The sequence below is a fragment of the Octopus sinensis genome, linkage group LG9 (assembly GCF_006345805.1).
Source record: "Octopus sinensis linkage group LG9, ASM634580v1, whole genome shotgun sequence".
Classification (NCBI taxonomy): domain Eukaryota; kingdom Metazoa; phylum Mollusca; class Cephalopoda; order Octopoda; family Octopodidae; genus Octopus; species Octopus sinensis.
The window spans coordinates 29,039,199-29,065,369 of NC_043005.1; the positions used below are offsets into that span (position 1 = coordinate 29,039,199).

General features: G+C 37.7%; 1 protein-coding gene across 2 annotated transcripts in view; it reads right to left on the minus strand.

Annotated features, from left to right (window-relative positions):
* LOC115215741 (HEAT repeat-containing protein 1) overlaps positions 1-26,171 on the minus strand; it is a 69,469-nt gene that overhangs the window by 42,016 nt on the left and 1,282 nt on the right. Inside the window, exons 2-18 of one of the 2 annotated variants that reach the window (XM_029785035.2) lie at positions 25,652-25,803; positions 23,590-23,806; positions 22,629-22,770; positions 22,382-22,483; positions 21,049-21,306; positions 18,464-18,555; positions 16,607-16,867; positions 14,809-14,913; positions 13,307-13,529; positions 11,701-11,793; positions 11,433-11,515; positions 10,098-10,276; positions 9,621-9,703; positions 8,655-8,825; positions 7,247-7,397; positions 2,793-2,944; positions 816-999 (exon numbers count right to left, since the gene is read on the minus strand). In XM_029785035.2, coding sequence (XP_029640895.1) covers positions 816-999; positions 2,793-2,944; positions 7,247-7,397; positions 8,655-8,825; positions 9,621-9,703; positions 10,098-10,276; positions 11,433-11,515; positions 11,701-11,793; positions 13,307-13,529; positions 14,809-14,913; positions 16,607-16,867; positions 18,464-18,555; positions 21,049-21,306; positions 22,382-22,483; positions 22,629-22,770; positions 23,590-23,806; positions 25,652-25,796 — 2,641 coding nt within the window. In that variant the 5' untranslated portion in view covers positions 25,797-25,803. Of the gene's footprint in view, positions 1-815; positions 1,000-2,792; positions 2,945-7,246; positions 7,398-8,654; positions 8,826-9,620; positions 9,704-10,097; positions 10,277-11,432; positions 11,516-11,700; positions 11,794-13,306; positions 13,530-14,808; positions 14,914-16,606; positions 16,868-18,463; positions 18,556-21,048; positions 21,307-22,381; positions 22,484-22,624; positions 22,771-23,589; positions 23,807-25,651; positions 25,804-26,171 lie in introns of those variants that run through there. The other variant, XM_036505856.1, reaches the window with a different exon arrangement.

A 26,171-nucleotide genomic window follows, 5' to 3' on the forward strand; every position in this document is an offset into this window, starting at 1 on the left:
CATTTTCGTCAACAATTTAACCTTTAACTTTTGGAAATCATTATCAGAGTAATTAACTTCTGCTACATTTAACATCCGTTAACTTCAATTCAATTCTATAGTTTTAAAAGGTGTTTTTAGAGCAAAAAAACTGAATTTTTTTTATTCATTCTATAATAAAAATTAATGTTAATGGTTTATTGATAAGTTCCGCTATATTTTTAAAGAACTGATTAATGGTTATCAAAGTTAATTTTTTGGTTAATGAAGTTAAATTTTTGATTAATGGCACCCACCTTTGCTAAATATTATTTAGATTGCTTCCAGTCATCTCATGTGACTTCTTTTCTTTTTCTTATATTGTGGACAATGGCACTGGGGGTGGGATTATGGTGAGTATGGGGATCAGTAATAGTAGTTGTGGTTAGGGTAAATAGAGATAGTGGTTTGGTGGGTGGGATGAAGAAGTAATGAGAAGCAGAGTAAAGCGGGTAGTGAGGAGTAGGAAGAAACGGTAGTAATGGCAGGTAATGGTTATGTCAGTAGTGGTAGGCAAGGGTCATGGTGATGTCTGAAATATTCTTTTCTACTCTAGGCACAAGGCCTGAAATTTTTGGGAGGGGGCCAGTCAATTAGATTGACCCCAGCATGCAACTGGTACTTAATTTATCAACCTCGAAAGGACGAAAGGCAAAGTTGACCTTGGTGGAATTTGAACTCAGAATGTAAAGACAAATGAAATACCGCTAAGCATTTCGCCTGGCGTGCTAATTATTCTGCCAGCTCGCCACCATGTGATGTCTGAAATATTGAGAAAGTGAAGTGTTTCTACTAACCTGGTACAGGAGACAACATCCACTTGTGGACATAGTTCGGATCAACAGATTTAATCCATATGTAACCCGTCTTTAGAGCACTAAGTTGCTGCTGGCTTATGATGTGGGCAGCAGATCGTTGCTGCATGTCTGCTGTCCACAAGAAACACAAGAATTTATCAAATACATCATATTTGACCAATTCCTGAAAGCAAAGATAAAAAAAATGTAAGTCAATAAAGTATTTATTTTATGGACAGAAATAAAATAAAGTAGAATCATAAGATATATTTTATCAGTGAGTGATGAATTCAACTTGAGATGAGAGAACAGGAGGTTGTGATGTTCATCATCATCATTCTAATGTCCAGTCTTCCATGCTGGCACTGGGTCAGATGGAATTCATTGAGACAGATTTTCTACAATTGGATGTCTTTCTTGTTGCCAACCCTCATTTGTTTCCAAGTTGATATTCCCCTTCGACCAGATATATTTTCATGGACAATGGAAATACAAGACACTGCTCGTGTGATAGTGACATTCACTCACAGCTATCATGTGATGTCAAGGCAAGGACACCTTAACACACGCACACATCTATACATACAATGGTCTTCTTTTCAATTTCCATCTACCAAATCTACTCATAAGGCTTTGGTCGACAGCCAAAGTACCACACAATGGCACTGAACACAAAATCATGTGGCTGGAAAGCAAACTTCTTATCACACAGCCACATCTGGTTTTCTTAATGTATTAGTAAAGAAATAAAATAGTTACATCCACCCAACTACTGCTACAGAGGTGGAGGCACATGGCTTAGTGGTTAGTGCAGCGGACCTGCAGGCGAGGGATTGCGTGTTTGAATCTCACACTGGGCGATGTGTGTGTTTATGAGCGAAACACCTAAGTGTCATGCAGCTCCGGTAGAAGGTAATGGCGAACTTCTGACTCTTTCGTCATAACTTTCTCGCACTCTTTCCTCCTGCATCTAGCAACTCACCTACAACGGACCGGTGTCCCATCCAGGTGGGGAACCTACACACCAATGAAACGGCCCTTATGAGCCAGGCACAGCTCAAGAAGGAATGAACAACAACTGCTATAGAGAGAAAGGACAACTTCCATGGCTCTTTGGGGAGTGGTGGGAAGTTATTCCGAAACCAGAGAATGATTCAAATGCTTGCAACTGAGTGAAATTCCCTTAAAAGAAGCTGAAAGCCAGGTGGTCCCTAATATTTACCTTAACTCTTCCTAGATTGGACACAACTGAAGTTGTGCAACCGCCCTGTAGCTCCACCTATATCCCAGACAAACCATTCTTTTGACATATAAAGCCACATATTTGTGAGGGAATAGTGTAGTCAGCTGATCCCCAAACCAATATATTACAGAGAGTTTTTGATGGGTCTTGGAAAGATGAATGGTAAAGTTAATTCTGGTGGAATTTGAACTCAAAACATAGGGAGACTGTTAAACATTTAATATAACATTCTAGTATTCTACAGCCTTGTTCACCATGCTCAATGAAATTGGTTGTGAATGTATTTCCAAAGTGTTCACGAGACATCAGAATGGAGAAGCTGCTGGGTGGAAGAAATGGAGTGAGAGAAGAGGTGAACAAACGAAACAAGATGACATTGATGAAATATATTTATTTGTATGTCACAGCTGTTCCTACATTTTATGATGTCATAGCTGTCACTCGTTAATACCATAGTCGTCTCAACACTTTTATGATTTCACACCTGTTTTACATTTTACAATGCTTTAGCCAGAGCTAACACTACATTTTATAGTAGTATGTCACAGTAGTGTTAACAGTCTGAGATCATATTTATACAGAAATGTAATGTATATATTAGAGGAGAATTAAAAAAACCAAAAGAAGCAATCTATAAATGTATTCTTTTGTGTTGTCATGAGACTGTGATGTGGCTTAAAGGGCACCAACAGGTAAATCATTTTGAATACCCAAACATAGATGACAATACTTACCCCAAAAAAGACATTGACCAAATTTGATTCTGAAGCTTTAAATTTCTTGTATTTTTCTGTGTATTTTACCAAAAGTCCAAACAGTTGAATGATCAGTTGTATACAAGTATCATGGACACCGTTGTTGTTGTAGTACTCCCAAAATATGGTACCTAAAACAACAGAAACTTAGAACTGAGACATGAAACCATTAATGCTCCAAGTGAGATATCACAAACAGACCGACAGAATTCCTGAGGTGTGACAATGACCAGATAAGATGACAGACAATGGAATGGGATGAGGGAAAGCAAATATACATGCATGTGTACATGGAAATATAAATATACTAGTAAATGCAACAGTCCTTTGGACCGTTTAAGTTGCTTTGGTGGTATTTTTTTCAACCAAATAATTGAACTACCAAGAAGGTTTACGAGTAACACGGCAATCTATGTTTCCGATTAACACAGGAACAGAAAACCAAATTGAAGGCTGGTTATTGTGGAGGTCGTTGCACTCTGATCATAAAACATATAAGTTTGCAAGTGATGCAAAGTAGAGCTACTGAAGCGTTTTGAGAGTAGATTACGGATAATGACCACAAAATAAAGTTGTTTTACATAAAAGTGAAATTTCTTGTGATTGTTTAAAAGAAGCTAGAATGACAATGCTAAAACGTATTTGAAACAATGGACAACAGTCAAAATATCATAATGGATGAGTAATTAAGCATTGCTTAAAGTGAAACAATGCAGTGGTAGGTAAACAAAGGTATCAACAAATAGAAGAGAGGGAAGGGAACATCACTTTTGAAGTAACTCAGAATAGGTAAAGGTAAGCTTGCCAAAGTTTAATGCAGTTTAAATAGGGAGATTAACATTGTTTGGTATTGGATATTCATTATGTACAGTGTTTCTAGTCAATTTAATCACTGTCGCAGGTGAACAGTTGAAATAAATAAATATAACATTCTCTAACTGAAACACTCAAACAATACACACCAATACACATATAAAAAATGTATAGAAAGTTATAAAACACAATTACAACATATAAATGAAAAACAAATAAAAAAAAATGTGAAAACCACTAAAAATATTCTCTAATGCCAATATACGACCATATACAGTAAAAAAGTAAGGAAGACCCTACAAAAAACTATGTACATACAATGAATTAGAGAAAAACCTGTGTAAACCACTGTTTTTCCTGGTTTGTCCATTTATGTGGGAGCTCTGGGCAAAATATAGTGCATGACCATCCTTGGGACATAAGTAATGTGTGTGTAAAGTTTGGTGAAAATCAGTTGAGAATTGAGGAAAAGTTTGTGTTAGTCAATATACACACACATAATGTGATTTATATATACTAAATAAATGCACACGCACACATATTTAGAGAGAGAGAGAGTGAGAGAGAAACATTAAAATGTTTGATGTCGCCAAAATGTCTTTTGACAGAAAGACAGTCAGATAGAGATCTTGAGGTGTAATAGTGACTGGATTGAATGACAGACACAGACAGACATACATATGTGATAGTAAGTGAAAGAGACATAGATTACTGTGACATATTTAAGAAATTTATTTGTAACAATTGTTTATTTGCAATGTCTTCATATTCTTGCAATAAAAAAACAAAATCTCTGATCCTACTCGACATGGTCTAACCATGGTTGAAGGCCCCAGAAGCAAATTAACAAGTGCTAAGGCCTGGAATGTGATGCAAATCAGATGACTCAGACTTCAATAACAGCACTAATAATAATGATTTCTAACTTTGGCATCATGCAAGAAATGTTGGAGTAAGGATATTGTAAGTTTAGTCTACCCAGGTATCTGATTGATTTTGGTAAAATTTGAAATCAAAATACAAAGAGATGTAAGAAAATACTGCAAGATATCCAAACTGGAACTCACAACAACACAAATAATAAGAATGCTTTCAAATTTTGACACAAGGCCAGCAGTTTTAGAGAGAAGGGATTAGTCAATTACATTGATCTCAGGGCTAAACTGGTTCTTATTTTATTGACGCCAAAATGATGAATGGTAAAGTCAACCTAGGCAGAATATGGACTTGGAAAGTAAAGAGCCAGAGGAAATGCTGCAAAGCACTTGGTTTGACATGCTAATAAGCCTGCCAGCTCATTGCCTTGATAAATAATAATAATAACTCTAATTTTGGTAAAAGGCCAGCAATTATGTGGGCAGGAGATAGATGTGTGAAAAAGTGCCAATCCCTAGCGGTTGAGGGAACCCGTGGAAGAGGTAGACCCAGGAAAACCTGGGACAAGGTGGTGAAGCACAACCTTCGAACATTAGGCCTCACCAAGGCAATGACTAGTGACAGAGATCTTTGGAAATATGCTGTGCGCGAGAAGACTCGGCAGGACAAGTGAGTCCATCCCGTGTCCTTTGCCAGGGATGTAGCCAGCCCACTTATGCATGCCTTTCCTTCCTTGGACACGCGAAGACCTGTTGAGGCAAGTGAAGTCGAAATTGAATTTGAAATCGAACCTCATCCGACGACTGGCACCCATGCCAAACTCCCTTCATTGGACACTAAACTCTGCTTGTGAAGACCTGTTGGGCCAAGTGAAATCGGAATCGAAATTGAACCAATCCTATGACTGGCACCCACCTGGCAGTTGCTATTGCCGCTGGACTAACTCCTGTGCAGGTGGCAAGTAAAGAAACACCGTTTCGACCCTGTGCTTGAGGAGACCTATTGAGTCAAGTACATCAACATCAAAATCAATGGAAATTGCAGTTGTGATCCCTGTGCCGGTGGCACGTAAAAAGCACCATCTGAACGTGGCCGATGCTAGCGCCGCCCTGACCGGCTTCTGTGCCGGTGGCACATAAAAAGAACCAATCCAATCATGGCTGTTGCCAGCCTTGCGTGGCACGTAAAAAGCACGCACTACACTCACGGAGTGGTTGGCGTTAGGAAGAGCATCCAGCTGTAGAAACACTGCCAGATCAGACTGGAGCCTGGTGCAGCATTCTGGCTTCTCAGACCCCGGTCGAACTGCCCAACCCATGCTAGCATGGAAAACGGACATTAAACGATGATGATGATGATGAGACAAGTTGATTACAACAATCTCAGTACTTGACTGATATATATATTTTCAATCCTGAAGGATGAAAAGCAAGGTCAACTGCAGTGGAGTTTGAACTCAGAATGTAATGGGTTGGAAGAACAAATAGTACAAAGCATTTGGTCTGATGCTCTAACAATTCTGTTAGCTCATTGCTGCAATAATAATAATAATAATAACAAATGCCCTGATGCAGTACCAGGCAGTGGCTCTCGTGGCTTCTGATCTTAACTGATTGGAAACGTTATAATGTATATTGTTTTGTCTTGGTATAAAAGATAGGCTGCAGCAAACATTCTGCTCAATACCACAGATTTGCTTGTCAGTTGTTTGACCATGTCCCTTAGTGGCTGACGATATGTGCATCTCTGATCACGAGCAGAAGTAGTGGGGGAGCATCATAGCTGTGTGTTGAAAGGAATTCTTGGAGGTTTGGATAATTCACCATTGGAAACATGGGTGGTTCGTTTAACATCCTTAAACAATCCTTATTCAGAGGCCTTTTGAGTGGTTGGGCTACTTGACTAGAAGAAAATTCTAACTGGGCTCCACCTGCAAGGTCATGCGCTGTTTATCTTGATATGAGATCACCATGTCGCGCACATATGGTTGTGCCGGTGTACCCTTATCAGACGGGTAGTCATGATGGGTATACTGAGCTTCGTATATTTTACCCCAGTGTCACTTTGATGGCATACACTGCTCTCTCACTCAATAATAATAATAATAATAATGCCTTCTACTATAGGCATGAGGCCTGAAATTTTGGGGGAGAGGGAGAGTTGATTACATTGACCCCCAGCGTGTAACTGGTACTTAATTTTTCAACCCTGAAAAGTTGAAAGGCAAAGTCAACCTTGGTAGAATTTGAATTCAGAACATAGTGACAGGTGAAATACCACTAAGCATTTCATCGAACGTGCTAACCTTAATAATGATAATAATAATGCCCCAAGTGTTGGGAAGACACTTGGCAGGAAATAGAAACAAAATTGAAAGCAGAAAAATAACAAAGACAATAATAATAATAATCGGCTGGATTTATGTGGGTAGCGGGTTAGTGCTTGAAACCATAGGTATCTGTACGTTTAGAGTTCCAAGGTTACATGTAGTAACCTGCTATCCACATAAATCCAAACAGGAATAAGACCGAACCTGAGCCAAAACCAAAATATTAATAATATTAGTTTCAAATTTCAGCACAGGGCCAGCAATTTTGTGGTAGGGGATATCGATTACACTGACCTCAACTGGTTCTTATTTTATTGATTCTAGAAGGATCGAAACTCAAATATTTAAGATCAATATTATCAAATATCAAAAAGTGAGAAACCAGAAGGTATTTTGGTACCTTAATAATAATTACCTTTTGTTAAGGAATCGACTATTGTCAGAGAATCAATGAATTTTTCCAAAAATACTGCACAATGTCTGACCTGTGCATCTTTGTCCATGCCAACTGAACCTTGTCTCAAGACAATTTCTTCATGAAATGACTTCTTTCCAGCAATTTGTTTCTGAAAGAAGTGGAAAAGCATCAAGAATTTCAAAATAACAGAATGCTTTAAAGAAAGAGAAACTGTTTCTCTATTGACAGACCAGGTGGAGCTGGGCATAACAGAAGCTATGGTGGTAACATGTAATTAGGTTTACAACAATCTGTAGAACAACTTCACAGTCACAACTGTCTCAAATGTAATTTTGCAACGAAAGATCCAAACAAGTGTAGAGTTCAATTCTGGTTGGTGCTTTAAAGGCAGAACGGCTCATCTAAGTCATTTTTGGAAAGTTACAACAGACCCTTTGTTTATATAATACAGTTGGAATATTTATAAAGATTGAAAATGGAGGCTTGTGAATGGATTTGGTACAGAGAAACTGTACGGAAATCCCTCTTATAAATATATGTATATATACATTTATTATATTCTTCATTGAACATTTACTTTGATATTATCTATCTCTGACATTGAATTTTATGTGAACATTTGATCATTTAAATATGTTTGTTTGATTTCTACTTTGTAATTTTAAACTCTGTTAAATTACCATTGTTTTATATACGTTTATACCATTGATAAACAAAAAGTTGTTAAAACTAGTTAGGCATGTATGTAAATAAATCTATTTAAAAACAACTACAAGTTTTTCAAAAACAAATCCTCCTGTATTTTTCCTGCATGGGAATACATCTCTTCTTCCCATATATATATATATATCATCATCATCATCACAGTTTAACGTCTGCTTTCCATGTTGGCAGATCAGTAGGCCGCAGCAGGCTGCAATCTAATCTGGTAAAGTTTCTACAGCTGGATGTCCTTCCTAGCACCAACCACTCCAAGAGTGTAATGGGTGATTTTTATGTGTCACTGGAAAGAAAGCCAGTCAGGTGGCACTGGCATTGACCAGTTTGGACGGTACTTTTTACGTGCCACTGGCATGGAAGCCAGTCAAGGATATATATATATATAAGTATATACTTGTGTGTGTGTATGTGCATACATATATTTGACATCATGGTTTAAACAAGCATCACCTCCATATAAGCAAAGTGGTTTGTTTCTAGTTTTCCACGAAGGACATCTGGCCATGGGGAAATATCTTGTTTGGAAGCAGGTGAGAGTTGACAGCAGGAAGGACATCCAACTGTAAAAAAAATTTGCCTCAAGAAATTTTGTTTGACCCATGAAAAGAGAGAAAAGTGGAAATGAAATGATGATAACAGAAATATTTGTGTAGATGAGAATATAGATAATACAACATAGGTTTACCTTTGTCAGAATTTCTTTTATAATTTTAATTGTACATAAGCACAGGTCAAATGTTGATTTGAAGTGTTTGTCAAGTTGTTGATAGAGGAATGAGAACATTTCTAACATAAAACACAGGAAGCAAGCTCTGCGAGGAGACTGGTTTGGTAAAGAATCTAGAAACATATTGAACTGGAAGAGACAAATATAGAATTAGAAAACATTTAGGTAGTATTTGAAAAATTGCTAACAGATCAAAATATGAAATCTGAAAGATTTATAAGGAAATACCGAAATATTTTCAACACTCATTTTACTCTATTTCAAAATCTACAGAAAAACACAAATTTGAGGCTGAAGTGAAAGTGTGGCTGAGTGGTCAAGTTAAGAAGTTTACTTCCCAGCCACATGGTTTCAGGTTCAGTCTCGGTGCATGACACTTTGGGCAAGTGTCTGTTAATATAACCTCAGGCTGAACAAAGCCATGTGAGTGGATATAGTAGAAAGAAACTGAAAGAGGCTCTCCATTAAGTGTGCATACATTAAATAGTTTATGAGTTAGCTTTGACCACCAGCAACATGTCCTGTACTGCTGTTGTGGTCAGATCAGCTCAAGATGGTGCATGTGTTTGTGTGAGACAGCGACTTTTTTAAAGAGCAGCATGTCTTGCATCTAAGCCACCACATCACAAAACAAAAAACATCACTGACAGCCATTACCATACATCAGAAAGTCAAACCCCCCACATCATATCTCAACCACCTCCACCATACGCACGCACACACACTCCCCTACCATCATATAACAGAAAGCAACTTCCAGTCTGTTAGATATAGAAACTAAATCTTTCTCAACTCACACCCTGTTGATTTACAAAAGAAAGAACATGCTGAACAATGTAAAGATGTGATGGTCATGGTTAGAACATCTTTGATCACAAGTGACCAGGAGTTAAACAACAATTAACTGATACAATCAATACTTACAGTGCTCAGTGCTTTATGAGCAGGAACCTCTAATATTCTCCGTGATATGATTTCAATGAGAAATTGTCTTGGATTGCCAGACACTAGAATTTCAGGAAAATAAAAGGTTTTATGTAGAATGTACACCATGAAAAATGGAAGAAGAGAAAAATAAAGGGAAAGAGAATGTTTAGTATGTATGTGGGCAAATGTTTTCTTCTATAGACCTAGTTTGACTAAATCTTGTGAATGGATTTGGTAAATGGAAACAAATATGGATGCAAGTGTGTGTGTGTGTGTGTGTATGCATATCTTTGTTTACATTTGAAATTGTCTGAATTGTTGGAAACTGATAAAACAGGAAGATTATCATCCCAAAGGTGATACAATAAGCTGTGTGAGTGAGTTGCAGATTGAGTAAATATGTCTGCAAGAGAACAGACAATGCAATTAATTACACACATCTACAAACATTAAAAACAAAAATTTTACACTTACATTCTTTGGGGAAAGAATTCTGAGCAGCAAAAGGACTAGAAATAATTATTTTGAAGAGACTCTCGTCAACAGTTGTCATGTGTAAGATGTATGGTGCCAGTACGGCTATTATCTCTGGATAGAGATCCACATCGTTACAGAGGAGTAAAATCTCGATAGCAGGGATCTTAAGGGATTTCCTACAAAATAACAAATAAAGATTATTTCAGCAAACATTACAGAAGGAAGCAAAGTTAGTTAGCTTAAAGCCTTCCCAACTTCTGCATCTTTTATTTCTCAAGTTTACAAGTCACAAATTTTATACAATTCAATGCAAATTACTAACATACCAGCAGTACTTAGCTTTCATACTAAAGCTTATTATGGAGTATACTGAAAGAATTTAGCTGTCACTGTGTAAATTAAATAAATTTACCAGCAAGGCTGTGGGGGTTAAGAAGCTTACTTTGCAACCACACGGTTCTGGGTTCAATCCCACTTAAGCAAGTGTCATCTATAACAATACGTTGTGAGTGAATTTTGTAGATGGAAACTGTGATGAAGCCTATCATATGTATATACATGTGTGTGTATGTGTGTCTTTGTGTTTGTTCTCAACACCACCACTTGACAGCTGGTGTTGGTTTGTTTAGTCCCTGTAACTTAGCAGTTCAGCAAAAGAGACTGTTAGACTATGTACAGACGTCAAAATAAGTCCTGGGGTCAATTTGTTCAACTCAAGGTGGTGCCCCAGCATGGTCACAGTCTGATGACTAGAACAAGCAGAAGAAAAGGAAAAGAACAAAGAAAGATAAAATAGATAATTACTGCTAAAGTCATAAAAATAGCTGAAAATAGCCTCATTCCATCAGTTGTGTTTATTATGTCCACAACAAAATTCTACGACAGATGTTTCCATCTTTTCTATGCTTTTGGTAAATTCATTTAGTTTCTGAACACAATGATGGCTAATATAATGTAACATTGAAACCTATGTTTTACAGAAAAAAGGGTATTTTTCAAAAGTAGTGACTAGGAGGTATTTCTGAATAAGTAATCTCTGTAAGATGAGATCTTCTTGGCATCTTGATGCCTACTTAAATATCTATCTAAATTACATTTGTAAGGAAGATTTGTCACAGCTGTATATTTCTCCAGTTACGATTGTATCAGTGCTTCTATCATTTGTATCTACCCTTTAGTCTAACTTGTGATTTACAAACAAATATCTACAACAGTCAAATGTGTTGCTTTAGACATACAGCAACCAGATACACGTAGTGAACACACACAAACAGAAGTAGTTGTTTAAAAAGTACTTTATTACAACAACAACAACAGTAAATTGTGACCTACCACTCTGATTCAGTGTCCGTCTTGAGAAGAATCTTTTTAATAGCTTCAATCAGTGATTTACCATCTAACAATTGCCAGAGTTTCTGAAAGAAAACCAAAATGAATATACATTATCATTACCAGAACACAAATGGTTACAGGATTTATGTGTAGTTACCTTGTATCCTTGGTGATGGTCACCTCAATGATACCATGATGTTAAAGTCCTCTCCACCTCCCTCTGCACATCACCATAATCAATTAAAAGACCACAAACCTCTACACTTACATGCTTTAATTCAGTCACTGCCTCCACCACTTTTGGTACATCATCAGCAAGACGCAGCAACAAAGCTTCTTCATAGAAACTGGTGTCATCAGGCTGAAGCAAACGAGAAATTAACGAATGAATGCATACAGAAGGGATGATGAGAGACGGAATGAATTAATGAACTGATTGGGAAACATTGTAATAGATGTTATGTATCTCTCTTTCTTTCTTTGTGTGTATAAGGGTGGGGGATGAGGCTAAGTTTGCATCTGAACCACATGATTTCAGGTTCAGTCCCATGGTGTGGCACCTTGGGCAAAGATCATTTATCATTAAAGCTGTGTCTGTGCATTGGATAGATGGAAACTGACAGAAGCTCAGTGTGTGCGTGTAATTATAAATATATATATTTATTATTACACATTTATTTTTGTCTTGCAAGTACTTGTTGACCCTGTCAGTGCAGGTGCCACTTAAAAGCACCCAGTCCATACTGTAAAGTGGTTGGTGTTTGGAAGGGCATCCAGCCGTAAAAACCTTGCCTGTGCCATGTAAAAAGCACTAAGTTCACTCTACTGAGTGGTTGGTATTAGGAAGGGCATCCAGCTGTAAAAATCCTGCCAAAACAGTCACAGAAGTCTGATGCTGGCTTCTGCCTGGCTGGCTCTTGTGAAACTGTCCCACCCATGTTAGCATGGAAAGCAGACATTAAACGACGATGATGATGATACATATGTATCTCCAACTAGTAATCATTTCACAGAAAATTTGAAAGCTTTGCCTTGACCAGAAACATGAGACAATGGTTAAACTAAGAGTTTAATTTATGCATCTATGTTCAATAGTTTAGTATCCTAACTTCACACATAACCACAATTTGCTCAGTAATACAGAACCTTCATTACACCACTTTTCTCTCATGCTATCCAATGGCACTTTACTTATCAACCATTCTTCATCCATTAATATAGTTCTCCATATCCACAACCATCTCCTCAAACATTACTCCCATCTTGCGCAGCCCACCCAAACACATCATCAGTGTCCTTCCACAGTCAATTGCATCTGCTGCTGACATCCCTCTCGCCTCCCACTACTTGTGCATCCCTCCCCCCAGCCTTCACAAATCTTTACCAACTTCCTCCTTTCCCATTTCCCCCACCTCTTCATCCCCACCCCACTTTTACTCATTTTGTACCTTCAGGTGCCACCAGGACACATCACCATTATCTATCTCTTTGGAGATACTACCAATTCTTTCACTTTCTCACTCTTAAATGTAAGTAGCCATGTAGTTCCTCTACAAGAACCTGCTCTGCCCTAACCTATTCCCTCATACCCTCTTTCGTCTAATATAAGGACCCCCCCCCCCAAGGTTTTGTTCACTCACAAGCCATATGGCAACCCCAATGGTGCAAGTGGCACAAAAATGCACCCTGAACACTGTGTAAAGTGGTTGGCACTAGGAAGGGCATTAAGCTGTACAAGCCCTGCCAAAGCAGATACTGGAACACAATGATCTTTGGACCCATCAGATCTTTGTCAAACCAACCAATCCCTGCCAGCATGAAACATGGACACCAAATGATGATGGTGATGATGATGATGATTACTATATATTTACCACATTGACTTTTTCACTTTTAAGAAAAGAGATGGCTTGAATCCGGAATTCTGCTAAAGGATGGTACAGACTAGTTGTAAGACTTGCTCCAGTTCCGCGTAGAAGTTTATGTTGAGCAGACTCTAATGAATAATTAAGAAGATTAAAGATGATCTTTTTGGATTTCGAGGTTTTGTGGCTCTCCATGTAACTCTGTATAGCTTCATCCAATGCTACTGCATGTCTGAAAGAAAACAATTAAGAAACTGTCAAGATATTTACACTGAGTCAACAAATACATTAATGTTACTGTATTTTACAGCATGGTGGATGCTGCAATGTGGAAGACACACTTTAATTTTGGAAAAGCAATTGTAGAAAAATGTTGTATACTTACCAAAGCCTTGTCTCCATAATTGGGTGAGTGACTAATGAGCACAATCTCTTTCGTCTGATGAATAAATCAGCAGAGTGCTCATGTCCACCATTACTGCATGAAATCACCAGACAATGACCAGCCCTCCAGTTGTTTGCTGGTCAGTATTATTGTAGCAGATAACATTATTTCCTAATTTTTATTGTGCTGTGATTATTTCTGTGATACACCATGGTGATCATACCACACTCATATATATATATATACATATACACACACATGATGGGCTTCTTTCAGTTTCCACCTAACAAATCCACTCAGAAAGCTTTGGTTGGCCTAGAGCTATCGTAGAAGAAACTTGCCCAAGGTGCTATGCAGAGGAACTGAACCTGGAACCATGTAGTTGGGAAGCATACTTCTTACCACAGCCATGCCTGCACCTACATATGTGTGTGTGTATAACAGTATACAAAGTGTGGGTCATCAACCTGCATTAATCACAACCTTGCACTTTGTACATGATGTAGTCTGTCACCATTACTGATCAAATGGTTCAGTAAGGCCCTCAGATCTGGGCAACATAAGGTCTGCTTATGTGCAGCAATGTTCCATGCCATCAACGGTGGTTTCCCTGATGGCCTGGAAAAGATGAGCAAACTCGACTGCTTAAAGGAAGTAGAAGTTAGAACAGGTTTTCCATAGGTGAACCTAAAGAAGGATGATTTACCATTTTATCTCACCCATGACTGCTCTTCAGTCAACAACCACTTCTTGCTATAACAGTACAAGAGTATATATAAGCCTCTGCTCAGTATATTATATCTAACAACAATAAACAATATATCTAACCTCTACTCACTATATAACCTTACAAACAATTCACTGTTTATGTGAATAAATATTGCTGTACAACAAACGTGATAGTTCTAGGTTCTAATTTTACTATAGAAGTTGTTTTTTTTATGTCAAAGTACTTGACAATTTTCCTCGGTCTGCCTGACTGAAAACATATTTTACTCTAGGTGACATGGAGATGGTTAAATTTACAAAACTAAACTAATCTAAGCTAATAGAATAAAGTAAATGCTACATAAATAAACTAAATGTGCATTCGTGCACTAATAATGCAAATGAAGAAATGTCTTACTTTGCTTCCAATACACGCATGATCTCACAAACGTTGACCTGGAATTGCTCTCTGTGATGATGTTTTATCTCAATGGCACGTTCCACATAGACTCTAATGACACACCTGTAAAGGGAAACAATACTTTAAATTCAAGAACAACTTATATATGATCAAACAAATAAGAGTTTCAATCATTTCTCTATCCTTTTTAGGTTTCAAAGAACAAAACTAGTTAACAGCTTCTAAAACTTCATGAAATTTCTTTCATGCAAAGCAAAGCATTCTCTCTTGCCCTGATTCACCCAGCTTTGCAACTCAATCTTAGATGACAATGCTACCAATCCAGGAACCTTCCAGTGATGATAGGTACTAAGTTAATCTAGTTTTGTCTCAAACTAGATCAACCTGATACCTATCATTGTCAGACCAGAGTAATCCATTTATTTCACATAACCATCAATAACATTTGATCGGAACAAAAGTTCATGCTGTTTTATAAGTAAAATTCCAAAACAAAATTTAGATATATGTACATATAGGCACAGGAGTGGCTGTATGGTAAGTAGCTTGCTTCCCAACTGCACATATCTGGTTTGCCGTTTGCATAGGTTTTTTAATCTTTCTAGATACAAAAGAGAGTCAAATGATGACTATGCATTTTATTTTCCTCTATTTTCACTTTTAATGTAAAAACAGTAGAAATAAACTCTCCACATAGTAACTGTATAAAAAGACGTTAAAATGTCACCTTTGAATGTCCTCATTCGAAAAACACATAGATAAATGTAAAAATACCAACAAACAAATAAAAGTCACTATTGAAGTCAATGATAGAAATCTTAGGAATTAAGGAAGCTTTGATTATCTATAAATTAAACCCACAAATAAATAATAGATTGGAGCTGGGCATGCAATACATAACATGATATACACACAGGCACATTTGCTACATATTAGAAAAGAGGTCATGAAAATTGATTTGTGCAGAGATAAGTTAATAATTGACGTCACTAACATTCACAAAGAGAAATGCTTGAAAATTCAAATATAATCATAAAATTATTTTATCTCTGACAAAAAACCTCTAACCAAAGACAGTTCCTTTTTAACCCTGAAGAAGGGATTTGTATGTCCTGAAATATTGGATACACATAAGAACAAAGATTACCAGTTACTTTTAGTTTACGTTACCTCATCTTAAAATCTATTTGCATTGTTTGGCCTTTTACATTTTTCAACATAATATTCCATATACGATGCTTCAAGCAAACTATAAAATTATATATATATATATATAAGTAATATCATCATCATCATTTAGCGTCTGTTCTCCATGCTAGCATGGGTTGGACGGTTCAACTGGGGTCTGTGAAGCTGGAAGGCTTCATCAGGCCCAGTCAGATCTGGCAGTGTTTCTACGGCTGGATGCCCTTCCTAACGCCAACCACTCCGTGAGTGTAGTGGGTGCTTTTTACGTGCCAATATATATATGCATATAAACATACGTGGGCACAGGATGTCATGAAACATGTACAGCAAAAAAATATGAAGTACGAGTACATGGAATATGAACTATTTTTTCATACAACGAAAGACACAAATGGAAAACAAGACAAACAACATAAGAACGACCCTTCATCAGTTGTTAGCTGTTTTTCTATCTATCTATCTATATATACATTTACACAATATACAGCAAAGTTTAAGACTATTACACACACACACATATACACACAAAATGCATGTCAACCAAAACCACTTCAATAAACACACATATGTACATATATATATACATGCACATGGAACCTATACTCACAATGCAACTTCACCGGATGTTGACGAGTTCAAGGGGATATAACGCAGGATATCAGTAAGAACACTCTTAAATGGAGTGCTTAGTGCAGAAATACTTCCATCAGAACTTTCTGCAGAACTGGACAATTTCAGGCAGTTTGATAATGCTTTTGGCACCAAGTTCTGGAATAATGCCATCAGGAAGTTATCAAGTTTGTAATCTTTGCCAATTTTCTCAAGAACTGGTACTAATTGCTGATGATTGACCAAATACCTACAAATTCTGAAAGTAAGCACAGTTTCAACATCATTAAGTATTATGGATTGGCTGGCTTTAAACAGGAAGATGTCAAGGGAAAATAGCTGTTAAAACATAAAAATACTAGTATTATGTCAAAGGAAGAAAAAAAAGGGCAACAAAGGATCATTTCAAATTTTTATTAGAATCATATGTTACTGGAGACTTGAAACTTGAGCCATGCTCCAAGGAAGCATACTGGTTTCATTTCTTCCTAGTCTCCTCTGAGTTCAAGGTCCATGTCTCACTACCATATGCAAACACAATCTACGTTTCATTGTAAGGGAATAAAACTTTGTTGTCAGCAGCACTAGTAGCTCCCTAAACATCCTCCAAACCTATTCTTACTCTGGCTATTATACTCTCAGAGCAACCACCTCCCTTGCTAATTACCACTCCCCAAGTAACAAAAGCCATCAACTATTTCTAGTGAACCGTCAAGGCGTTCAAGGGAGGCTACTCCTGGTGTTTTAGAAGAACATGCTGCTCCAGTGCATCTACCACATATGAAGCTTATAACCTTTGCTAGTCTACTTGTGTCTCCATTGGGTATAACATATTTATATTCCCTACATAACTGTCCAACCCATGTCAGCAACGAGAGTGAATGTAAAATGATGATGAAGCATGTTGTGACTAGTGAAGGGTTTGGGAGGGGACACAGTAAGTGTGAAGATTAGGCTTGTGGGGAGAAGGCATGCGGGTAGCAACTCTGATGTGAAGACCCTATTGATGAAGGACCAGAAGGTTCTACAGTAATTTCAGAGACGAAACAATGCAGGATGTAGAGTGTACAGTGTAGCCATTGCTGTCTTCTTCTAAGTAATGTTTTTTTGCCTGTGCAGTTGTAGGTTCTGGAATTTGGCAAGGAACATGAAGGGACACATATAGAACAGTTACTCATCATGTTTTCGATGTATCTATTATTTCATTAGATTGTCATGTACAATAGCACTTATACAGACACTTTACTTAATTACAGTATTAGTTAATTGCTATATTTCAACTAGAAAGATGAAGACAAACAAATAAATCTAAACTTAAACTAAATGCTGAACACTTTAAAAGAAAACATTTCAATTAATTATTTACATTTGACGGATATTTGTCTTCGTCTTGTTTGCTGTTAACACAACATTTCGGCTGATATACCCTCCAGCCTTCATGAGGTGTCTTGGGGAAATTTCGAACCTGGGTTCTCATTCCTAAGATATTTTCCAATGTTATTATTATTATACTGGAATCGAACTCAGAATCTTGGGGTCAGTAGCATGTGCTCTTAACCACTATGCCATATGACAGATATCTGTCCTCATCTTGTTTGTTGTTAACACAACGTTTTAGTTGATATACCCTCCAGCCTTCATCAGGTGTCTTGGGGGAAATTTCGAACCTGGGTTCTCATTCCTAAGGTATTTTTGAATGTTATTATTATTATTATTATTATTATAGAACTATATTTCAATTAATAGTTTTAAATTTTAGTGCTGCAATAACATTTAAGATCCTAAAAATTGAGAAACTTAAACTGATTCTAAAAACATTAAATTTTAAATGAAAAGGAAAAAAAAAATTCTATACCTTTTTTTTAATCTTCTCAGAGTTTGAGTTTGGAACAGTAATACCAGACAACACAAGGCTTCTTCAAAAATGGCCTTTGTCTTCATTGTAAACTGGAGGAGGAGAAAAAAAAGTAACAATTTAAGAGAAGACTTAAAAACTGATGTACAGACATATCTTACTCTGCATAAATACACACAAAAACATATAGATGTATTACTTAAGTCAGTAAAAAAAGGTACATATGACCCTAGTACTAGGGTGAGATTTGGTGTTAACCTTTTCTCATCCCCTTGTCTTTTCTTGCTGTCTTTTTAGGAATATGAAATTACTAGGAGTAAATTCCCAGTCCCTTTGCTCCTGCCCCTTTTAGTTCCCTCTTACGTCATGCAGGGAATACCATGACTGCATTCTACCGACCCCACTCCAATAGTTGCAGATGGGGTTTGCTAGTTAATCCATAGCTGGGACCCTTACAAGTGCTACCACTCTGAGCCAGAGTAGACCTGGGAGCAATAGTGGCTAAGGTGTTTCCACACCCCTCAAACCCTGAAACCAGAGCACCACTACCGGATGTAGTTTAGAGTCATACCCAGGACTAGTAAAAAAAAAAAAAAGGTAAAAGTGGAAAATTACATTACATACATGCAATAGCAATAAATACATCCTTATACGAGATCATACATATAAAAATACAATAATATAATAAACAGTTACATTTCAGTGCACATTCACACATGATATAAGAACATTTATATTACATCATACAGCCATACATACAATAACTTAACATACCAAGTACAAGCATGAGTCTTTAGATAACAGTCAACGAGAGATTACACTCAAGTATTTTCAGATCAGCCACTGCTTCTTTTCGTTCTTAATTAACCAGTATCTACAAATCTTCTCAATCTGTTAATAATGTTTAGTAGTAAAAACAATAATTATTTACATTTGACGGATATTTGCCCTCATATTGTTCGTTGTTAACATAATGTTTCAGCTGATATACCCTCCAGCCTTCATCAGGTGTCTTGGGGAAATTTCGAACCTGGGTTCTCATTTCTAAGGTATTTTTCAATGCTATTATTATTATTACTGTACATGAAGCTACTGTCCCCCGTCCCGGGGTCTCACAGGACCCATACCTCCCACACTCTCAGGGTTGGCACTCTCAACGTCAGCACACTGAAAGGTAGGTCTGGTGAGATTGTTGAGATGCTTGAATGGAGATGTGTCGATATGTGCTGCATCCAAGAAGTAAGGTTGAGAGGAGGTTCCACTAGGATCCTCACAGGCAAAGAACACAGGTATAAGATTTTCTGGGCAGGGAACACTGATGGGGACAGGGGCATGGGTAGACTTCTAGCAGAGAAATGGGTGGATAAGGTAACTGATGTAGTCAGAGTATGTGACAGAATACTTAAGATTAGATTAGTGCTTCATCATGGGTTACCAACCATTATCTTCGCCTATGCCCCTCAGCTGGGGCTACCCAATGGACAGAAAGACCGATTCTATGACACTCTCTTGCAGACTACCTCGTTGACGAATGACAGGGACCTTCTCTTTGTGGTTGGTGACTTCAATGGACATGATGGACAACATACAGGGGGCTTCCATGGAGGCTACGGTTTTGGTTCCCGCAACGAGGAGGGAACCAGGCTGCAGCAAGCCAAGTGAGACCATAACCTCATGGCCTATGCCAGGGGTGTACCCAGCCCAATTATATAATGCATACCTTTCCTTCATTGGACACTAGACTCTGCTTGTGAAGACCTGTTGAGGCAAGTGAAATTGAAATCAAATTCGATGACTGGCATCCGTGCTAGTGAAGCGCTAAGAGTACCCTCCGAGCGTGATCGTTGCCAGAGCAACAAACTAGCTTCCGAGTCGGTAGCACGTAAAAAGCACCACTCGAGCGTGATCATCACCAGCATCGCCTTACTGGCACTTGTGCTGGAGGCACGTGAAAAAACATTCAAGCGAGGTTGTTGCCAGTGCTGCTGGACTGGCTCCTGTGCAGGTGGCACATAAAAAGCACCATTTGAATGTGGCCATTGCCAGTACTGCCTGACTGGCCCTCGTGCCGGTGGCACATAAAAGCACCCACTACACTCTTGGAATGGTTGGTGTTAGGAAGGGCATCAAGCTGTAGAAACTCTGCCAGATCAGATTGGAGCCTGGTTCGCCAGACCTCAGTCAAATTGTCCAACCCATGCTAGCATGGAAAGAGGACGTTAAACGATGATGATGATTCAGGTCACTGCATGGAAGTGAACTTGGAATCTTGGGGTTAGTAACCTGTGCTCTTAACCACCTTAGGAACGTGAACTCAGGTTCGAAATTTACCCAAGACACCTGATAAAGGCTGGAGGGTATATCAGCTGAAATGTGTTAACAACAAACAAGAGGACAAATATCCGTCAAATGTAAATAATGTACATAATTCCTCATCTCTTAAATATAGAACTGAAAAACAATAATGTCCAACATTCCATTTGAAATTTGTAAGCTTTCTTGAAACAGCTTCCCTTGATTGGAATCAAGAAAATGGTTATAACAGCAAGAAGATAACAAGGGAGAAACTAAAAGAGTCAACTTACTTTAACAATGGTGTAAATCAAAGATTCCAAGATAGGTTGAGTGAGCTTAGAACGGACAAATATTATAGATACAATCATTAAGGAACCGGCTTTGTAGTCAGTAAAACCTGAACGCAATCCCTCATCAAGGAATGGTAAAACTTGTCCAATAACAGTCTCAGAAATCTCCTTCTGGTCAAGGATACCACAAATGACTTGTGTGTAGAATGCAAATATATGGCGTAACTGAGGTTCTGATGATGGTGACTTTGAAAATTCCTGCAGAAGAATATAAACGACTTAGATTTGTGAAATTAATAATACTATAACAATGATTTGTAAAATAAGTCGAAGGTTACAAATGGAGTGGTGGTGGGGAAGTTAGTTAATTAGATAAACCCAAATGGTTGGTGGCACTTACTGACTCAAGCAAGATTTGAAGTCAGAATATAATAAATTTCATTCATTTATATCACAATGGGAGTACATTAGAGTACAACAGCCAGTCATTAGTTCAGTGTAGTTCCTGAGAGCAAGAAATAAGGGAGTGCCTGTAACTCAGTGCAGAAGAAAATGTAACTTTTTTTTTAATACCAGTGTTTGTATCCTTCGCCAATATACATTGCCAAAAGCTAAATACTGATATATGGTGATGCTTCTGCCTTTCAGATCCAACTCTAATGATTCTGTCAGTTCACTACTTTAATAATGGCTTCAGATACAGGCATCAAGGCAGCAATTCTGAAGGGATGAGTGTTAGCCAATATCACCGATTCCAGTACTTGAATGTTACTTTATTTTATCAAACACGATAGGATGAAAGGCAAAGTTGACCTTAGCAAGATTTGAACCGAGAATGTAGCAAGTTGGAAGAGATAGCACAAAGCATTTTCTCAGCTGCTCAAACAATTTGGCCTGCTTGCAGCCTTAATAATAATAATAATAATAATAATCCTTTCTATTATAGGCACAAGGCCTGAAATTTTGAGGGAGGGGATTAGTTGGTTATATTGATCTCAGTGCCCCACTGGTCCTTATTTTATCAATGCCAAGAGGATAAAAGGCAAAGTTTACATCATAATCCTTCAATGTCAGTTGTCCATGCTGGTATCGGTTGGCTAGTTTGACCAGAGCTTGCAAGCTGGGGAGCTGCACCAGGTTCCAGTCTGGTTTGGCTTGGTTTCTATGGCTGGATGCCCTTCCTAATGCCAACCACTTTTACATGGCACTGGTATGAGCACTTTTTACTTTGTACCAGCATGTGGAATTTGCACTCATAATAATAATGTTTCACTGTCTCAGTTTGAATTAAGCTAAATGTGAAGATACAGTAGCAACAGGAGAGATACTTTACCTCAACATAGTCAGACACCATATTCTGTATAAAAGATAAAAAACTTAGATCACTAAGGCAGTGGTTGATCACAGTCTGACGAGAAAGATGGATGCCATTTTTCTGAAAAATAAAATATTACAGGAAAAATATAACAAAAACTATATTCTGTGTATGTAATCACACACACATGTGTGTGTGAACTAAAACATTTTTCTGTAAATGTTCAGGTGGAATTAAGAAAGAAATAATAATAAAAAGTACTTACTTGTACACCTGATAACCAACCCCATTTCTTATCATTCTTAGGAAGACTAAAGAGACGCACGACTTGGACAAACAGTTTATCCTCATGGTAAGGCAGGACACACAGCAGCATTTCATTTACATTATAATAATTTATGTTGAACCTTGAAGTAAACAAACAGAATATGTTATAAAATATTATCACACAGTACAGAAGGTATCTAAATCTAATACACTATGATAGAGGATGTTATTTCATGGTATGTTTGATAACTAAATCTAATACTAATATATAAAATGTTATTATATAGTTTAGTCTCATGATATCTAACATTATATTAATATCAATTTTCCCATCCTTGCATGGGTCAGACAGAAAACACAAAGGTAGATTCTCCATGAGCAAATGCTCTCCCTGTCCCCAACCCTCACCTGTTTCTGCAGAAAGTAATATTTCCCCATGACCAGACATGTTTTCAACAAAGACTGGAAATGAAAGAAACTGCTTGTACAACTATTATGCAATACAAGGGGCTTCCTTTTAGTTTCTACAGTTCAAACACTTTATCACTAGCATTTGTACAATGCAGAGGACATTTCTGGTTCCAAGTCCAGCTTGCTTCCTGTCTCGATGGACAATACCAAAAGTCTGCAGGCTTGAAGAAACAGGGTCGACAGTGAAGAAGTACATATCTAAACTGTTATACAGCACCTCATACAATTCACTCCTCTATGGTGAAATATGAAGAATGGTCCTCAGAAGTTTAGAGACATTGTATAGCCAGAGCAATAGATTTGTAAGTCACACCTTGTCATTTGTTAATCTACAGATATGCCATAGGGATCGTTGGATCAAAGCTGACCTGGGCTAAACAACAAGAACAAATACCACCATATAAAGTTTGGGGACAACAGTTTTAGTGGGGTTAACAAATGACTGTAAGTCTAGCACAGATTTACAAGAATAATTCCAAAACATTTACCTTTGTATAAGCCATTCCAGAGCCTTGTGAGCAGGTTTCAGTAGAAAATAAGGAGACAAACGGAGCAGGAATCGTTTAATGATGGCATCTAGTTTTTTATTAATGTCAGTATGCTGTACCGATCTGTTGAACAGAACTGATGTTTCAGAAAATAGTTCCAAATGGAATTTGGAAAATTCTTTATCAAACTGCTCTAGTTCTTGTAAACCATTGATTCCTGTCAAATAAAAAGTAGAAATTTAACTTTTCACCAACCATTTCACATGGGAAACTATTGAGCCCTGACTGGTATGCAATGGGCCTTTAAGTGGAACAGTAATTAGCTTGGGAAATTCTTAAAGGATTTATTAATATGGTAAATATATTATCATCAGTGGCTGTGTGGTAATTAGCTTGCTTACCAACCACGCAGTTCCGGGTTCAGTCCCACTGAGTGACACCTTAGGCCAGTGACTTCTACTATAGCGTCGGGCTGATCAAAAATTTGTCAGTGGATTTGGTAGATGGAAACTGAAAGAAACTCATTGTGTGTATGTATGTATGTATATATATATATGTTTTTGTGTCTATGTTTGTCCCCCCCAACATCACTTGACAACCGATGCTGGTGTGTTTACATCCCCTGTAACTTAGTAGTTCGTCAAAAAGAGACCAACAGAATAAGTACTAGGCTTGAATAAAGGCGCTGCCCCAGCATGGCTGCAGTCAAATGACTGAAACAAGTAAAAGAATAAAAGAATTGGTTTTGCTTATATGGGTCCAATGGAATTTGTTATGGCAGACTTTCTACAATTGGATGCCCCTCTTGCCAGCCCTCACTTGCTTTCAAGCAAGGTAATATTTGCCAATGCCTGGACAGGTTCTTACTGAAGGTTGAAAATGAATGATGTTGCTCAGACACTCATTTACAACTATTGAACTAGGTCCAGACATGAAGTCATAAACATATGCACATCTATGATGGTCTCCTTTCAGTTTCCATTTACAAAATCCACTCACAGGGTATGAATCAGCCAGGGGCTATAGTAGAAGATACTGGACAATGGAACTAACCCCAAACCACACAGTTGGGAAGCAAACATCTTAACAACCACACAGCCATGCCATGCCTGTATATTGGCAGCTGCCACTGATGATGGTCATTATGTATGAAATGTAGGTTGGATGATATAATGAAGTGGTTTCCTATGGCCTTCTGCACATTAAGGAAACACTCATCAGCTATACAAGTTCTTTTTGCTTCTTGTAGAAGTGAACTGCACTTTACCATGGAACTATCTTATAGTTAGATCAACTAGTGTAATGAATTGATTTCTCTCTATATTACTTAGTCACTAAGCTAAATTCAGTTAGTCTGGTGTTATAGATACACACATACTAGCAGCTCATTATTAATTAATTTGTCAAGGGTTGTCAATTAAACTAACCCAGTACATTCCTGGTATCTTTGCCGACTCTAGCAAAATTTGAACTCAGAACATAAGGTAATGTAACTTAATATTACCCAGTATCTGCAACACCTTCTGTTTTCTTATGGTGGCTCAAAGACAAAGACAAAAATAGGTAAGTAAATAAACTTTCCCAAGACTTTACTGGTTCTTATTCAAACCAATGATGGAGCCTTATGTAATCCATTAAATCGCAAGAAATAGCAACCAAATTCTCTCAAATCACACCTTGCTGTCTTAGAAATGGACACACTGAACAATGTGGAGCTGGGTTCGCTGCACAAAGGAAACATGAGATGGTCACAGATGAAATATCTTCAATCAGGGTTCTGTTGGATTAGGGCAGATCTTGGTGTGAACAGCAACAGCTGGTACTTATGCTATCAACCTCAAAGGGATAAAAAGTGATATTGACTGCAGAATGGTTTCACTCTGGGACTTAATCATGACAAAATTAAATACTGTCAAGCATTCAGACTTTGAAAAGAAGTATTACAGACAAATTAATAAACAGAAATGTTTAACTTATCAATGTCTCCCCACTCAACAAAGCAAAAAATCAAGTTTCAACACATAACTCACATATTACAATAATGATAAATTTGTTAAATTACCGATTTCATAAAAAGTCCGTTTGTCTAAACGAGCAGCTTCATCTCTGTCAAATAATAAAGATGCTTTTTTCTTTTTTTCCTGAAGTTGGATGATTTTAGTTTGAGGAATACGTAGTTTTTCCAACTGGCGTTGTAACGATGTCATGATTCTTCTAAAAGAGGGAAAATAAAATAATCAATAAACAATGCTCTCACTGGAGTGGTGGAAGTTTGATTCTTCACATGAGAATATTTACCATATTTAATAATAATAGTCGTTGTTTAACGTTCGTTTTCCATGCTGGCATGGGTTGAGCGGTTTGATTGAGGTCTGGAAAGCCAGCGGTTGCACCAGGCTCCAATCTGATGTCAATGTTTCTACGGCTGGATGCCCTTCCTAATGCCAACCACTGAGAATGTAGTGGGTGCTTTTTATGTGCCAGTCAGGCGGGCCTGGCATCAATTACATTTGGATGGTGCTTTTACGTGCCACTGGCATGGGAGCCAGTCTGGGGGTACTGGAATCCAAGACATTGGCGAG